Here is an 18959-nt window from a genome sequence, read left to right on the forward strand (position 1 = left end):
ATGTTTCACTCCAATAGAAAACAATGGGATGTTTACAGGCAGTGGGACGGGGGGACATCATCAATCACATAATTTCAAGATGGAGGAACACAGGCTCTAAAACTAAATAATTATGTGTTTAGTTGGACATAGATCTACTAATAAGGACATTATTCTTACCCGTGTGTTTCTTGGCCTTGTGGGGGCGCTGCAGGGTCACGGTGAGGTAGGAGCCACTCAGCAGGTCATCGTTCAGGTCAGAAAACAGCAGAACTGGAGGCTCAGGGTCAGAGTCCCACTGCTCCCCCTCCTCCACCTCATCCTCCTCTTCATCCTCCAATGTCTCCATCTCTTCATTCTCCAGGTTAAAGTCCTGCTCTTCGCTGTCATCTTCATCATCATCGTCATCGTCAGTCCTTCGTCTCCTCCTGCGTCTGTGATGTTGTCGCTCTCTGTCGCCGTCTTCACTGTCGTCCTCTTCCTCTTCGTCCTCTTCATCATCGTCATCATCATCGTCTTCCGTGTCCTCGGACTCGTCTCCCCTTCGTTGCATCCTCGAGCCCCCCCTCAGTCTCACGCCCCGCCCCCTCCGCGCAGCCTCTTTCAGGCTCATGCCCTTCTTCAGTTTAAACGTGGAGGCAGAGCTTCCTCTGGGAACCACGCCCCCTCTGAGCAGGCCCCTCTTGTTGGCATTCAATGCTCTCTTAGAATTGGCCCCTCCTTGTGCATGAAGCGCATTTTTTCTTCTATGAACTGCACACACACGCACAAACACACGCACGCACGCACACATGTTAGTACGTGTCACCAGGTTAAGCCTGAGCTCTATCCAATCAGAATCAAATAAACACCTTCATGATCATCATCACTGGCTGAATCGTCTCCATCACGGCTGTGCTGCTGTCGTCTGTAGATCTTTGCCATACGAGCGTCCAGCAGAGCGGCAGCTTTCCTTTTCTGAGCACAGAGACAGGACTAACGTCAGCACTAGGGTCGGCACTGGCGGCAGCACTAACGTCAGCACTGGGGTCAGGACTGGCGTCAACACTAACGTCAGCACTAGCGTTAGGACTAGCGCCAGGACTAACGTCAGGACTAGCGTCAGGACTGGCGTCAGCACTGGCGTCAGCACTAGCGTCAGCACTAACGTCAGGACTAACGTCAGCACTAACGTCAGGACTAGCGTCAGGACTAGCGTCAGAACTAGCGTCAGGACTGAGGTCAGCACTGGGGTCAGCACTGGGGTCAGCACTGGGGTCAGCACTGGGGTCAGCACTGGGGTCAGGACTGGGGTCAGGACTGGGGTCAGGACTGGCGTCAGCACTGGGGTCAGCACTAGCGTTAGGACTAGCGTCAGCACTAGCGCCAGGACTAACGTCAGGACTAGCGTCAGCACTAGCGTCAGCACTAGCGTCAGGACTAGCGTCAGGACTAACATCAGAACTAGCATCAGAACTAATATCAGAACTAGCGTCAGGACTATTTTCTCCTGCAGGACGAATTGAATGCTCCAATGGGCTGGATTTGGCCCCCGGGCCATGAGTTTGACACATGTGGTCTAACAACTAATTGGTTAATAATAAATGGGTGAGTTTTTCTCATCTCTTTGGCTAATATCACTTAAATCAACACTTTTCGAACATTCCATCTACACTAATAAATGAGAAATGAAAACACGTATGATTCACGCTGAGGTTGGATTGAATCAGAAGTTTGCAAGTTTTGTCACCTGTGAGTTATTCATACACAACAATATAAAAAATCATTGTATAAAACTGATCAAAGTCACGTTTTTCAGAGATTTAATGAAAACTCACCACTGAGCAGCTGTCACCTCTGTCAGCTTTAGCCTGCAGAGAAACAAATAAAGAGAGAAAAACATCATCAGCTCTAGATTCTACTGTCCACATGATCAGCCAATGAAAAAGCACCGCGACACATGGCTACGCTGCTAACGATAGCATGATAACAAGGTGAAGAAAGGACGTCCAGTAAAATTTGGAAATTTACCGGGCGTTTCCATAATGTGTAATATGAATAAAGAATATTATGATCGCATTGTTCACAAAGCACTAACTTACATTTAACTAAGATATATTCATGATTTTCTGGATTTTTAGTAAACTTTCTAAAACAAAATGTGTTTTTGTATTAAAATAAAAAACATCACTTATTCCAGAACATTCCAGAGAAGTGGAAACTGAACAGTGTAAAATAGTTAGGTTATGATATCCACAGATAATCTAACCACTAAAGCAGACATGGGCTCGTCTATAAACGGTCACATTTACAGACCTTAGAGTCACTGTTATCTTACCAATAAACAGGAAGAGATTGATCACCTTTATAATAAGTGCTGAATAAGCACTAGGAGTGAGGCCCAAGGCCAAGACAGACTGACTTGATAATAATGTATAATGTTTTTCTGCAGTCAGTGTCTTCTCCTCGTCCCTCTCTCTGCTCTGTTTCAGGTGAAGCTGATGATGTCACTTCCTGATCTGTGGTTCACGGCTCAACTAGTCTGGAACATTCTGATGTTCTATCTCTCTATCCTGTTCTGTTGGTCCTTCTGTCCACTAACCACAACCAGTCCACGCAGATGGCTGCCACCTCTGAACCTGGTTCTAACAGAGATTTATTCCTGTTAAAAGGGAGTTGTTTCTTCTCACTGTAACTAAATGCTTGTTCATGTGGATCTTGTTGGGTTTTTTCTTTCTTATTATGAATTTTATAATTTGATAACTGATGACTGTTGTAAATTGCGCTATACACATAAAGTTGAATTTAATTGAAAATCATGAAATAAACAACGCAAATGATGAAGATGATGAATTTAGTTTGAAATAGTTTTTCTACATAGTAGTTGACAAGTTGGGTCAGACGATGCTATCTGTAGCAGTGCTTCTAGCCCCGCCTACATCCTATACCATCAAGAGTGGTCCACTGTCCACTACAATCATTTTTCCACTTTGTTCATTTGTCACTCATAAACTTATTCATTTTGGCTCTGAACCCTGTCTGAGTGTCCAGTGTGGATTGGAGACACTGTCTGCTCCACTCGGACCATTCTCCCCGCTGGCTGATACATGTTAGCATTGAGGTGCTAGCTGTTACATGTTGGCATTGAGGTGCTAGCTGTTACATGTTGGCATTGAGGTGCTAGCTGTTACATGTTGGTATTGAGGTGCTAGCTGTTACATGTTGGTATTGAGGTGCTAGCTGTTACATGTTGGTATTGAGGTGCTAGCTGTTACATGTTGGTATTGAGGTGCTAGCTGTTACATCTTAGCATTGAGGTGCTAGCTGTTACATGTTGGTATTGAGGTGCTAGCTGTTACATGTTAGCATTGAGGTGCTAGCTGTTACATGTTGGTATTGAGGTGCTAGCTGTTACATGTTAGCATTGAGGTGCTAGCTGTTACATGTTAGCATTGAGGTGCTACCTGCTACATGTTGACATTGAGGTGTTAGCTGTTACATGTTGGTATTGAGGTGCTAGCTGCTACATGTTAGCATTGAGGTGCTAGCTGTTATATGTTGGTATTGAGGTGCTAGCTGCTACGTGTTGGCATTGAAGTGCTAGCTGCCACATGTTAGCATTGAGGTGCTAGCTGCTACATGTTGGCATTGAGGGAGGGCTCGAGACTGCGACCAAAATGGTTGCATGTGCGAGTATATTTTCAGTGTGTGCGAGTGAAAATTTTATCTGGTCGCATCCGTGCGAGTGCGTATGGGTGACCTGATTTTGGACAGAGTGGCTGAGCGCTTCGTCACGTCCCACAGAGTGCACATTTCTCTCTCTCTCGCTTCGCGCTGCAGGTGAGGAGACGGTGCATGCTCACCGGTAATGCAACGGTGAATGCGCCGAGTATAAACACCATTGTGCTCCTTTGGAGTGTGCACGGTCCGCAAATGGAGCCAGGCATAACGAGCCCTTCACTGAGGGCAGCAGTAAAATGGAAGAACGCGCCAAGTGCAGCGATGGAACGTACACGCTCATCAGAATCAGTGCGGAGGGACCAGAACTGATGGACTATGCCAGGCCAGATGTTCAGCTGTGGTTCTCCTAGGGCAGGTGTCTGCAACCTGCAGCTCTGGAGCCTCATGTGGCCCTTTGACTCTTATGCAATGGCTCCCTATAGCTTTAAAAAAAACTATTGAAATTGTTGTCTATTAATGATTAATGACAAGTAAAATCATGATATAACAATTTGTTAACCTAAAAATAAATCACGTTGTACAATGACTCAGCACATTCCTACATCACCTCCTACAACATCTACAGACCATCAACTTTCCTGCACCTGTGGCTAACCTTAAAGGGATAGTTCGCCTATTTAAGACATGACGTTGTATGCAATCCTCACCAGCACCATAGTGCATACACATTGTCTCACTCAGTGGTCACCTCCCTGGTCCGAGTTCTGGCCGCTTGAAGTTGTTCAAGAAAGTAGTCCCGGTTAGTTTCCGGGGCCACAAAACTGTGCGTTTTTAATAGAAAAAAATATATGCGTTTGAAAGCTTGATTCATTTACATCACAAAACCGCCCACAAATACAATACCTCCAGTTTTAATCGGCACTATTTTCTCTTCCGTTTCCATCAATCCGCGCTGCCGTCAACGTCATCGGTGCGCCTAATCCCATCAGCTGTTGATAGCGCGACTCGCGGACAACATGTCTGACTCCGCCGATGGCAACCAGCCAAAGCTGTCTCATAGTTATATCAGAAACTGGAAAACGATGGAAGCTGAACGGTGATCCCGGCACATTTTTGTGGTCACAACCTGGGAATTTACAAGTTCGTACCATTGTTAATGTACGTACGTTTTACTTTCTCTTGCTTCGGTCTTCCGTCGTTGCTATTAGAGTGTGTAAACCCTATTATTGGAACATGCGAGCTGACGTTGACGGCAGCGCGGATTGATGGAAACGGAAGAGAAAATAGTGCCGATTAAAACTGGAGGTATTGTATTTGTGGGCGGTTTTGTGATGTAAATGAATCAAGCTTTCAAACGCATATATTATTTTCTATTAAAAACGGACAGTTTTGTGGCCCCGGAAACTAACCGGGACTACTTTCTTGACCAACTTCAAACGGCCAGAACTCGGACCAGGGAGGTGACCACTGAGTGAGACAATGTGTATGCACTATTGTGCTGGTGAGGATTGCAAACAACGTTATGTCTTAAATAGGCGAACTATACCTTTAAGTTTTAAATCCCTGGTAAGAAACTAAACCAACAAAAACACTATTTCTGGAAGAAAACACAGATTTTAATTGTGTGGGAACAGATTCATTTAACCACCAATGTACAGGTTAAATATGTATGTTTGATGTGTGGCAAGAAATGAGTAATTAGCATGTGTTGATCACATGATAATGTGTTATCATATTCATGTTACTTTTTGTAGCTTTTCATATACATTACCTAAAAAAATCTTCTTTATAAACATTGTGTTCATGTAAACTAAGATGTGTAAGAATTTGAAAATGCAAGATACTATTTAATTATTGATGTCAATTTATTTTATTTTATTTTAAACTGTTTTGAGGTTCTATTTACATAATCAATAAAAATCCAATCAAATTAAATCAAACATTATTCTAAATAATTTAACTGTATATAATGTAATACACTGTATTGTCTTCATAGAGAAGGTATTTATGGCTCCAGGAGGACTTTAATCCAGGTGAGATGAGGTTAAATGGTTCCTTGTAGAGTAAAGGTTACAGACCCCTGACCAGGGGAAGAGGGTTAGGAGACCCCACTATCAGAGCTGGACCCTCTGAATTTAATTCATGGGGTGAAACAATGCAGATGCTAAGTTGGTTATGCTAATGTTAACTTAATTCAAGTACAGCATTTCTGCTAAAAAAATAAAAATAAAATAAAATAAATTACCTGTTATTTCAGCCACTGTTTGTTGCAAAAAAACTTAATATTGACACTAAAACCTGAAAACATTTAGCAAATATATCATTGCCAATCTTTACTTCATACAAAATTATGGTACGCCAGTTAAGTCAACTATTCATCAGCATTCTAGGCTATGCTGTACACTCTCCCCACCCCTGCTCAAAAAAAAAAAAGAAAAAAAGGGTGCGACCAAATTCTCTGCAGCCACTAGAAAAGTTAGTGTAGAGCCCTGTGAGGTGCTAGCTGCTACATGTTTAGCATTGAGGAGTTAGCTGCTACATGTTTAGTGTAACCCTGTCGCTCTGCTGCTCCCCCTCCCACTCTGCCGTTCAAATTGTCATGAGACTTCTGGTCTCCTGGTGTGCTATGACATCATAGTATGACGTTACCCTTTAAACATGGCAGCACTGTTGGTATACGAGCGTGTGTGGGAACCGGTCAACTATACCCTTACAGTAGGGATGTAACAATTCACTCAACTCCCGATACGATTCGATTCACGAAACGATTCTCTCACGATTTATTTTACAAAATGGGACTGTCGTCAAATGATGACTGAAAAAAATTCCGGTACTATTTTCCTTTTATTTTTCATTGTCAAAAGAATTCCTTGATAAACTATTCAAAACAATGCAATTTCACCAAAAATAAATCTTGAATGAAATAAATAAAGGAATAATACAAATGAAGAAGCCTATTAATTTAAATTCTGGTTCTATAATAAACAATGCAAAACTGCATAATAGTTCTTTTTCTTTTTAAAAGTGCAACTGAAAATGTATTTTGTGCCTTAACAATTGGACTTTAAAAAAAAAAAAAACGTCATTGCACTGATATACGTCATATTTGTTTGGACCAGCAGAGGGCGCTGGTAACACAGTGGTCGGTTGGCATGCAGATATCTTGCAGTGAAGAAGAGAAGCTATGCTAGCAGACAGAGCTAATAGAAAAACGTGACTTTTACAGATATTCAAGTAATATTACAGATATTCTTTCGGTGCTTAAGGGATAATGAATCATTTATTAACATATTTAAGAGTAGAAGGCAGCCAGAAAGAAAGTAGCAGCAGACTCCGCCCGCCGCCTACACTTGTGGATAGCGCCCTCTGCTGGTTAAAAAAAGTACTGTGATTAAATTTTCAGAAAATCGATATCAACCGTGATACCTATGAATCGATTTTTAACTGCCTTACGATTAATCGTTACATCCATACCTTACAGGTAACTAATTAGCTTTTAAAGGTTTATTAAAAGCAGTGAGGTTAAAACTCTTATGCCTTCCAACCTTCTCTCGTTATCGCTACCTCTGTGGACATAGTTCGCTGTCTTAGAGGGGCTAGATCACAAGTGAACTGGTGAGTGATTGCTACAGTGCTAAATATTAGCATCTACTTAGCCTTCACTGATGTGTATAGGAAATCAACAATGTAAGCTGGTGCAGGACTCTGTCAAGGTGAATAGGCCACCTCCTGTTTCATGGGCTGTAATTGAACATCCACCATCACCACTTCCTGGAGGGCTTCATGTCCAGCGCTGCCTCGTCACTCTCCCAACTTGTGCTCCGTACAAAATTCCTGTGATCATGACAAACAAATCGAAACAAGATGTGCTAATTTCCAAAAAAACTCCATGATGAGACTGCCTTTAAGCAACGAGCCAGACCAATTGATCCACGGCACATTGAAGCTGTCTGAAGCCATCTTCAAGACCTGCTCGAAGCTGGTGTTATCAGAGAGTCTGAGTTGCCGTATGCATCCCTGATTGTCATTGTCCATAAGTGGAATGGTGATGTAAGGTTGTGTATTGACTACCACAAACTAAACCTGCAAACTGTCAAAGATGCCTATGCTCTCCCAAACCTTGAGGAGTCCTTCTACGCGTTAACAGGCTCAAAGTGGTTTACTGTCTTGGATCTGAAATCTGGGTATTATCAGATGCAAATGGCCGAAGAAGATAAGGCAAAGACAGCTTTTGTTACGCCCTTGGGGTTCTGGGAATGGAACTGAATGCCTCAGGGGGTAACAAATGCCCCCAGGACATTTCAGAGGCTCATGAAGCGGTGTATGGGGAAATTAAATCTTAGAGAGGTCCTAGTATTCTTGGACGACATAATTGTCCACAGTTGCCTTACATACTGCACACAGATGCCAGCATAACAGGATTGGTAGCAGTGTTATACCAGGAGCAGAATGGCCAACTCAGGGTCATTGCCTATGTAAGCCGAGGCCTGTCTTCCAGTGAGTGTTGATATCCGGCTCACAAACTTGAATTTCTGGCCTTAAAACGGGGTGTGACAATAGATACATGACTATCTTTATGGGGCCAACTTTACTGTGATCACAAACAACAACCCTCTGACATATGTTTTGACTGCTGCAAAGCTTGATGCCACAAGCCATCGGTGGTTAGCTGCACTTTCAACCTACTCCATTAAAATGCAGTACCGGGCAGGCAAACACAACTTTGAAGCTGATGCTCTGTCTCGGCGCTGCCATTTCCAGGTTCCAGATGAGCCTTATTCCTGTAAGGAGTAGGATCTCGTCCACCGTCTTGCAGAGCAAATAAAAGACTTAGAAGAAGCCGAAGAAATCTCTCCTGATGTTGTGGATGCCATTTGTCAAAGCGGCCTGGTGAGAACACACCACAATCCCATCATGGTTCCGACTGACGTCACTCTAGTTGAGTCATTCAAAGTCATTCCTGATTGTTTTGGAGAAGAGGAGTCATATGTCCCATCGCTAACCCACAATGAGTTACGGGAAGAACAATGTGCTGATCCTGCACTGCGTGAGCTCATCCATCAGCTTGAAACTGGAGAGAAAATTCCACCCACTGTTCGAGGGGAACTGCCTGAGCTCCCTTTATTGCTGCGTGAGTGGAATCAGTTGGAGCTGGAGGATGGTGTTTTATACAGGAAGCGGCAAGTAACAGACCACATTCTCTATCAGCTCGTCCTGCCTCCTGGGTTAAGATCGACTGTCCTAAAGAGTCTCCATAATGATATGGGGCACTTAGGAGTACACTCAAAAAAAAGGAAACTGGTGAGCTGTTACGTTAACTAAAGTGTAACATGTATTGTGTAAGCTATATTTTCATGTTTCCAAGATGAACATGATTCAATCATGATCAGGATGCATGGAATCAGACAACTAAACATGAATTAGATTCATTCATTTTGCCATAAAGTGCGGCAATTGCATTCCTATGGTGGGCGGGAAAAGCAAAGCGAACATTGCACGAGAAGACACCGGTCTCGCGATACTTCACAAGGAATCATGGGAAGAAGACCGTCCTTTGGCAGCACATGGAAATGGTAAGCCAAAATCCATTGTCATTTATATAAATGCAAATGAAATACTATATAGAATTAGCAGTAGTCCATCCGGGAACTGGCTGCCGTTCGGTGTGGTGCCGCGCTGCCTTTGGCGGGGTGGGGCGGGTGGCCGGGAGCCCGCCGTCCTCCGGGCTGTGCTGGCGTCGGGGGGGTGTCTCGTGTCGGCGCGTGTGTGGCCTCTGCTGGTGGCACTTGGTGTGGGTTGGCGGGACCTGGCTGGGAGTGCTTAGGTTCGCCCGATTGTCGGTTGGTGGGTGGCGGGATGGCCCTGCTTGGGCAGCTGATGGCGTCCTCTCTTGTCGGGGGGGGGGGGGGGGGGGGGGGGGGGGGGGCGGGGCCGCCTCCCTGTAGAGGGCGTTGTATCGTGGTGCCCTGCGGGCCTGTGCTGGCCCTGATGCGGGCGCGGGCTTCTCTCCTGCCCGGCTGCTCCCTGTTGCGGCGGGGGGGCGCTTCGGGCTGGCGTGCGGCGGGGGTCGCCCCCTGGACTGCTGGGGGGTGTGGCTGGTGCCTGGTTGCGTCTGGGGAGTGGGTCTGCTGTGCCGCTTGCCCGTCTGCACCATCTACCCTCTTCGGTGGCCCGCAATGTGTATCGGGGTTGGGGCGGGGTTGCTTGGTGCTTCGAGATGATACTGTTTGCTGGGGGGCGGCGCTAGCAGTTCCGGTGGTTGCGGTTGCCGTCGGCTGCCTGGTATGTCTGACAGGAAGCAGCAAGTAAGGCTGGGAAGCATCACATCTGGCACCCGGTCACTCAGCACTGGCGCCCCCCAGGGGTGTGTTCTCTCCCCACTGCTATTCTCCCTCTACACCAATGACTGCACCTCAGGGGACCCCTCTGTGAAACTCCTGAAGTTTGCAGACGACACCACCGTCAACGGTCTCATCCGGGACGGGGACGAGTCTGCCTTCAGACGGAGGTGGAACAGCTGGCTCTCTGGTGCAGTCAGAAACATCTGGAACTGAACCCGTTCAAGACTGTGGAGATGACAGTGGACTTCAGGAGAAATCCCCCCCCCCACTCCTCCCCTTACCATTCTGAATAACAAAGTGGCTACCGTGGACTCTTTCAGGTTTCTGGGATCCACAATGTCACAGGACCTGAAGTGGACCTCCCACATAGACACAACCAGGAAAAAGGCACAGCAGAAGATGTACTTCCTGCGTCAGCTGAGGAAGTTCAACCTGCCCCAGGAGCTGCTGATCATGTTCTACACCTCCATCATTCAGTCTGTTCTGTGCACCTCCATCACTGTCTGGTTCGACTAGACAGACACAGACTACAACGGATAATCAGGACTGCAGAAAAGATCATTGGTGTTGATCTGCCCTCCATCCAAGACTTATACCTGTCCAAGGTCAGGAAACGGGCAGATAACATCACTGCAGACCCCTCACACCCTGCACACAATCTGCTTATACTGCTCCCCTCCGGCAGACGCTACAGATCACTGTACGCCAAAACAACCCTCCATAAAAACAGTTTCTTCCCCCAGGCTGTCACTGTGATCAACACTAAACAGTCATAGAGTGTCAGACCTGTTTCTGTGAAATAACCCTGGAACTAAACATAACAACCCTGGATCAATCTGTCACTGAGAATGTTCATGTACATAAACATATACTATTTAATTTAAATGTTCACCTGCACTACTCATCACTGTACTACTACACTATTATCTTATTATTATTATATTTTATTATTATCTTATCTTGTTATTTTATCTAGTTTTGCACATATTAGTCTAACTACTGTTTATATTGTTTTTCTAGTTGATTGTTATTATTTAATGTTTACACTATTAGAGAGAGCTCAGATCACCAAGTCGTACATTACTTGGCCAATAAAGTTGATTCTGATTCTGATGTTCTGGAAATAAGAGACATGCTCAAATCAATTCCTGTACACTTTTATAGATTTAACTGAAGGTAGGTAGATTTATAGGAAAGATCTTGCTTCACTTTGAAATTGTACACATCATATAGGAAAAGGCCAGAGTACTCAAAAAGGGTTTACAATCTGGAGAACCACTGTATTCACTACTACTCTAATCTCTAAATTGCTTCAAAGTTGTGACTTCCTCTGAGTCTAGTTAAGTTGTCTAAACTTTGTGAAACCAGCTCTGCTGGTAGGTTGAGATGTGTTGCTAATGTTTTGTTGTTTGTTTTTTTTGTGATCGGCATACTTAGAAGGACAGCATTGACATTAGAAAAGAATGTCTCCTCAAAGGTCTTTGTGTCTACTTGAATGAAGATCCAGAAAAGTTGGTGAAGGAATACATGGTATGTTAATTTATCTTTTATGTTTGCTGAGGTTTTGATCATTTGGGATGAATGAGGTTTCCTCTGGGTTCCAATCAGCTGTAGAATTTGGAAAGATAAGGGCCGTTTCTCAATTCTAAGTATGCATACTCTGTACTTGTGAACTCCTGGATACGGACTCGTGAGAGCAAACTTGAAGAACGGACTTGCGGAGTGTGCAAGCATGGACTTTGCATACTTGTTTTGGAACAAAGCAAACTTCCTGACTTTGTTGTGTGGAGTATGTGCTCGCCACTGTAGACATTAAAGACAATAATAGGTATCATTAAGTAGATGTCATTGTTTTAAATATTATTTTGTAAACCAATAAAATATTTAGTGATAAATAAATATGAACGTTTTATGTATAACAACAATAATAAAATATTTTATATCAAAATAAGGTATTTGAATTCTTACTTAATAATTAGATTTTTTAGGTATTGAATTCATAGTAATTGTTAAAAAATAAATAAATAATAAAAATAAGCTAAAAAACTAATGAATAAATAATTCAGGATAGATTTTGGAAATACTTTAGGCCCACAAACAACAAGAATATCATTACTAACAATATTGACAATAATGATAATAAAAAATGATATAAAAATAATTCTTCCTTTTGAATAAGGCATTTTAATTCTCAATAATTACATGTTTTAGGTATTACATTTTTAAAGAAAAACACAATTCTGTCCTGAAAATTATTTCTTTAGGACAAAACAGAATCTGCACCACTTCAGGTATGAAATTAAACTCCTAATCTAATGCAATATTATTATTATTATGTTCAATATACTGTATGCAATGTTGCATGCTCTTGTGTATGCTCAAAACCTGAGCCACCCTCCAGAGCTAAAATATACATTCGAAACATTGCAGAAGATCATAATAGAACTAGATGGAAACAGACTATCCAGAAAGAAACAAGTTCTCAAAACATTACTTTGCCGTTTGTAAAGTTAAGAGAGAATCATTCTCACTGCAATTCACAGTGAGAGGATTTGTAGCGCCGTTAACGGTTACATATGTCCCTGACACTGATTGTCTTTTATTTTTCTCAGTTACATTTGAATTGTTTTCTATACTGTAAAGGCCCTTTTGAGACTGCCCATTGATGTTATTGGAAAAATGTCCCCTAAATGTGGTATGGACATGTTTTTTGTTTCTGTAAGTTCACCGGCACGTACAGGTGCAATACCTTTGTAAAACGTTGCATTATTGCTTAATTGGAGAAATACATTTTTATGGGAATATCTACTGTTTGTCTTTTCTTTCTACACTTGACACCAAGCAGTCTGTAGACTTTGATACTATTCACTGTAAACCTTAAAGTGTTTACACTTAAATTGTATTCTTTGAATGGCCTTAATTTAATCATGGAAAGTATTTCCATGTGATTGAATGGCTTTTTTTCAGCATTAACCAATTCTGTTGTGCTAACTAATTTAACTTGGGTTGGATCAACTTAATAGAGTTTTGTAATTTCACTACTGTGAAATTAGTGGGTCCAATACTATTATATTTAGTCAGTCCTAGCCCTGGGAAACAAGTTAAATCAACCCCAATGAATTAATTGACCTAACACATCTAAATTGAGTAGGACTCAAACATGTAAATAAGTTCAATCAACCCTAATACAAGATTAAGATTAAATCGGGGCTTTCGCCTTTAATTGGCCATGTAATGTTATTACATTAATGGAATTTGTCCTCTGCATTTAACCCATCCCTGAGGAGCAGTGGACAGCCATTTTGCGGCGCCTGGGGAGCAGTTGAACTAAGTCAAGTGCATCAAGTTGGACTAACAGAATTGCTAAATGCTGGAAAAAAAGCAATTTAATCATGTGGAAATACTTTTCATTATTTTTTTATGTTCATTCAAAGAGTTGTTTTTTTTAGTGTAGAGCAAACTCATCTGGCCGAAGATGGCAGCTGATGTGGAGCAGTTCATCAAAACTTGTGGCAGGTGTGTACGGTGCAAGGCACTACCAGAAAAAGCGGCTCCTCTCGTTAACATTAAAACTAATCATCCCCTGTTGCTACTTTGTAAGGATTTTCATGCACTTGCGCCAAACAACAGCAACACCAAAGACATTCTAGTGCTGACTGATCATTTTACTAAATTTGCTGTGGCGATCCCAATGCCAAACCAAAAAGCTAAAACCATGGCAAAGTGTTTATGGAATGATTTCATGGTCCATTATGGTATCCCTGAGCGCTTACATTCTGATCAGGGTCCGGATTTTTAATCTAAGCTGATTAAGGAGCTCTGCAGTGTTGCTGGCATCCAAAAAACATGAACAACACCCCATCACCCAAGGGGGAATCCCGTTGAGCGTTTTAACCGCACCCTCTTAAGTATGCTAGGAATATTTGAAAGAAAACAGAAGTCCAAGTGGCGAGAATACATGAAACCCCTTGTCCATGCATATAATTTCACTCGGAGAGAGGTGACTGGGTTCTCAGCTTATGTGCGAGAAAGACCCTTTATCTCTCACTCTGACTATGTGAAGAACTTGAGGTTGCGGCTAGAGCAGAGTTAAAGGCTTGCATCCAAGAATGCTATGAAGATGGCTGAAAAAACAAAACTTGTTTCGACCAGCGCGTGAAGCCTGCAAGTCTGGCAACTGGTGATTGAGTGCTTATCCGCAATGTTGGACTCCGTGGGAAGCACAAACTCGAGGATAAGTGGGAGCACCAGGTTGGGGATTTACCCAGATGGGAGGTTGAACATGAAGTAGGCGGCTCCTCTCACCAGTCTCAAGCTGATTGGCTGAGAAGGCAGAGGGGCCGCCACTAAGAGAATTGATGCTGAGTAGGAGGAGGAAGAGGAGCAGGAAGGAAGGAAGAGGAGGAAGAGGAGGAAGAGAGGCCGCAGAGGTCCTGAGACCCAGCATGAGGACCAGTGGACCGTGTGACAGCTCATCGCTGCCTGAAGACTGATGCAGACAGGTCCACAATGACATCATGAAAGACATGAAATGGGCAATGATCAAAGTAGAGGAGACACCATGGTTAGCTTGGGATAGCCACACACACAAGGTGCACGCGAGCACGCAGGAGTCTACCTCTGGGTCAGTGATGCCCTGCACACACTTGGGGCACTCCCAACAGCTGGGCAGGTCTTTGTTCACCACTCCTTCACCTTGGACCTGCACACACACACACACACAAACACACAAAGAGGCTGAACACACACGCACACAGAGTCTGAGCGTAAACGCACACACAAGCACACCAGGGTTGGGGTCAATTATAATTGTAATCGTGAAATTTGTAATTAATCACAATAACATAATTACAATTGTAATTTAAAAATCTGTTGCTGTTGCAACCAAAACTGAACTGTAACTGAGTTCATATAATTGACTTTGTAATTGTAATTGGCATAAACATTTAACACAAACCTAGTGAACCATGTTACAGGTCTATGTCTGACACGAACGTAGTTAAAAAAATATGTTTCATATCATGTTTTCTTATTACCCTTGAGAATCATTTTACAATTAAAAAAAGTCAAATCTAGAGGTATACTGACACAAAAAAGACTCAGACGCCCAAAACAAAAACTAAATTTAATGATTAGCAATATTTATTAGTGTATTTTATAGCTGACTGAAGGCATGGGTCAAAACCAACCCGTTGGCATTAAAGATGCTAACAGAAAGCTAACACAAGTGAGAGGTTACGTTTCATGAGGTTATTTATTAAAGGCTCCATAATTGTGATTAATTGACTTTGAACTTTCATAATTGAGAACGTAGTTGAAATCAACTTACAAGGGAAAAAAGGAATTGTTATTTTAATTGTAATTGGAAAAAATGCCAGTCATTGTAATCATAATTGACTTGTAATTGAACATGGATAATTGAAGATGTAATAGTAATTGCCCCCTCCCCTGGCCTGCAGAGCGTAGACAGAGACGTTACCGAGAGGCAGGCTGGATGTACGATCTGAGCACAGCTGGAGCACTCCATCAAAGTGAGGGAGGGGTCTCCTATCTCCTCCTGGTTGGGCTCTTTACAGATTTCACACACAGCAGACAGAGGGAGGCCAGGCTGCAGCGCACACGCACGCACACACACACACCATTTAATTATCCTTTACTTCTATCCTCAGTATTTTGTAACTTGTTGATGATGACGTAGCATAATAATTATAATTATATTCATATTTATATTTTATAATTTTTGGTGTATTTTACAACTGATTTAAAGCAGAACTAAGTCACTTTTTCACCTTAATAAATCCTTCTCATAGTCCCTGTGAGAGTAATACAAGTGTTTATGGGGTGTTGGGGGTCTTTCATCCCCTGCTCTCTCTGACCAGAAAACAGCACTTACAACTTTCCTGTCTCCGACCCGGTAGCAGACGTACTGCTTTATGGCAGCACAATACACACTAATGCTAAATTATGCACACGGTTGTCTACAATTTCACTTTTCTCAAACTTATTTCAGGGCGGAGCCAAGACCTTTGTCTGAGGAACGGAGCAACTCCATCAGTGACAGCTCAGCAGCAACACACAGTGTGTGTGAGTGCACAAAAGGCACTCACACACACTCGCAAACCAGCACTCTGTCAGGCAGCACATACACACACGTTTCCACACTCCCTTCCGTATCACTCTCACATCATTTATTTTACTTGTCTCTCTTCTTCATACTGTTCACATGGGACTATATGTGTGAAATCACCCTTAGTGTCATTGTTGCATTAGGATGTTTCAGTGATCAGTTGCTACTGTCTTAGGAGAGCAAGGGTGTGCATGTATCTGTGGGGTGGGGCCGGGGGCGGGAGGTGCAAAATGTTTACGACAGTGACATAACCAAAAGGGACCTTTAGGGGGAGCACTAAGCACAAGTTACTTAGTTCTGCTTTACTTTAAGACATGAGTCAAAACTGATCTGTTAGCATAAAAGATGCTAACAGAATGCTAACACAAGAGGAAGGGTAAGACGAGCTTCCTTACAGACAGGCACTGTCGCAGCACACAGGTCTGTTTGAGTTTCCCTGGTCCTCCAAACTTCTTCATGTCTCTGCAGAAGTTACACTCTCCACACTCAGGTCTCATACAAGCTTCACAGCGCTTACATCTGCACACAGAAATATCCCAATGCTGATTAAATCCTCCAAGTGCATCACCACATCCACAGACAGGAAGTCAACTATAACAATAACAATGAGTCTGATCCAGTGTGTTTACCTGACCCTGCGTCGCCTCAGAACAGACATGGATGCTGGTTTTTGAGGACGTGCCATGACGGGGGTGGAGGGAGGCTTGGGCCGAGCAGGTGGTGCTGGAGGTGGAGGAGGGGGGGGCTGGTACCATGAAGGCTGGAGAAAAGGAACAGAAACAGTAAACACACACACAAGGAAAAACGTCATCCTTTGTAGTGACATTAAAGGATCCTCCGCTATTTTTAGAAATGTGTCCGAAAACCTTCTATATGTCTTCATTTGTAGATCTAGGTCTAACATAATTGATTTATTACCATTTAAAAATAGCACTACTTTCCAGTTCTAGAGCCTGTGTTCCTCCATCTTGAAATCATGTGATTGATGATGTCACACGGCGCCACTGCCTGTAAACATTACATTGTTTTCTATTGGAGTGAAACATTCAGCCTGATTTATAGATCATTTAGTACAGGGGTCCCCAATCCTGGTCCTCAAGAGCCCCTATCCAGCATGTTTTAGATGTTTCCCTCTTCCAACACACCTGATTGAAATGACCAGGATCGTTATCAGGCTTCTGCAGAGCTTGATGATGAGTTATTCATTTGAATCAGGTGTGTTGGAAGAGGGAAACATCTAAAACATGCTTAATAGTGGCTCTTGAGGACCAGGATTGGCCACCCCAGATTTAGTAGCTTTTTAGATCATTTAACAGCTTTTTCAGTCAAAATAACTTGTGCTGCTTTTGGTTGCTCTAAAAAAATCAGGAAAAATGAAAGATGTCGATGTAAACCTCTTGTTTACAGAAAGAGGATAAACACAGTTGTGACCTGAAAATAATCTATGACCACAGGGGGCGGCAGTTCCAACTCTGAGGTTTGGTAGTAGACAATGAAGCAGGGAAGAAGACACGCTCTGGTGGCTGAAGTTAGAGAGTAAATCACAGACCTATCCTGAGGATAGGAGGACTTTTGAGTGGGAGTCCTTAAATATTTCACCTGTGTTTATCCTCTTTCTGTAAACAAAAGAGGCTTACATTGACATACTTAATTTTTCCAACCAAAAGTAGCACAAGTTGTTATTTTCACTGAAAAAGCCGTTAAATGATCTAAAAATGTGGCTGAATGTTTCACTTCAATAGAAAACAATGGGCTTTTTACAGGCGGTGGGGCCGTGTGACATCATCAATCATGTGATTTCAAGATGGAGGAACACAGGCTCTAAAACTGTAAAGTAGTACCATCTTAAAAAGGTGATTAAATGAATATAGTGCATAATAGTGTTTTATTAGACATAGATCTACTAATAAGGACATTTAAAAGGTTTTAGGACACATCTGTAAAAACAGTGGAGGATCGCTAAGAAGAATCAATGCTTGCCCTGTTTGGCCACGTAACGATAGGTTTTCCCGTGTAGGACAGTTTGGCGTTGTCGTTGGCGTGTTCCTTCAGCAGCGCCTGTGAGGAGAGGTCACACATTATCAGAGAAGAGCTGATGGCTTATGACACACACACATACACGCACCTTAATGTGGGTGATGAGTGCGGGGGCGTTGTGTATTCCAGCAGGGACACACTTCTTGTTGGAGGGCAGAGACTCCAGTTTACCCACCAGGTTCCACAGTCCCTCCAGCTCCAGGGGGGTCAGGTGGACTTTACCTGGGGGCTTGTCCGACTCTTTGTCTCCATCGTCCACGTCCTCCACAGCCCTGATCTGGCCTGAGTCTGGAGGTTTCTTCAGACCTTTATAAGATATTAAAAAACACACTTCAGTCAGAAAAAAGCTTAAAGGCAGGAGCAGGGTTGGCCTCAATTACAATTGTAATCACTTAACTGATAATTACAATTATGAGCTAATTACAATTGTAATTGAAAAAATATGTTGCTGTTGTAATCGTAGTTTAATTGTATTTGAGTTCAGATAACTGAATTTGTAATTGGCATGGAAATTCTATAAAAACTGTCAATTTGCAATTGAATTAAAACACAAACCTGATGAACCATGTTACAGTTCTGTCTCAGATATATGTAGTTAATAATTATTAAAATATGTTTCTGTCGTTTCTCTTCAGGATCATTTTACCATTTAAAATAAATATAAATCTATGGGTATAGTGACAGAAAAAATACTCAGACACCCACACCATAAATATTAATACCAATAATGTAATTGATTAGGAAGCCTAACGAGGAAACCAATAGATGATAAACTAATTAGATGATATATTTATTAGTGTATTTTACAGCTGATT

The 18959-nt window shown here is 42.7% G+C and overlaps 1 protein-coding gene across 4 annotated transcripts in view; it reads right to left on the reverse strand.

Moving 5' to 3' along the window:
- Positions 1–18959, reverse strand: part of kdm2aa (lysine (K)-specific demethylase 2Aa) — a 45976-nt gene that overhangs the window by 12250 nt on the left and 14767 nt on the right. For all 4 annotated transcript variants that reach the window (XM_028453425.1, XM_028453500.1, XM_028453258.1 and 1 more), the window contains 9 exons: positions 18233–18450; positions 18088–18165; positions 16737–16867; positions 16503–16626; positions 15460–15588; positions 14599–14682; positions 1797–1829; positions 831–936; positions 160–732 (listed from right to left, as the gene is read on the reverse strand). In XM_028453425.1, the coding sequence (XP_028309226.1) occupies positions 160–732; positions 831–936; positions 1797–1829; positions 14599–14682; positions 15460–15588; positions 16503–16626; positions 16737–16867; positions 18088–18165; positions 18233–18450 (1476 nt within the window). The remainder of the gene's footprint in view (positions 1–159; positions 733–830; positions 937–1796; positions 1830–14598; positions 14683–15459; positions 15589–16502; positions 16627–16736; positions 16868–18087; positions 18166–18232; positions 18451–18959) is intronic.

The sequence above is a fragment of the Gouania willdenowi genome, chromosome 1 (assembly GCF_900634775.1).
Source record: "Gouania willdenowi chromosome 1, fGouWil2.1, whole genome shotgun sequence".
NCBI lineage: Eukaryota > Metazoa > Chordata > Actinopteri > Blenniiformes > Gobiesocidae > Gouania > Gouania willdenowi.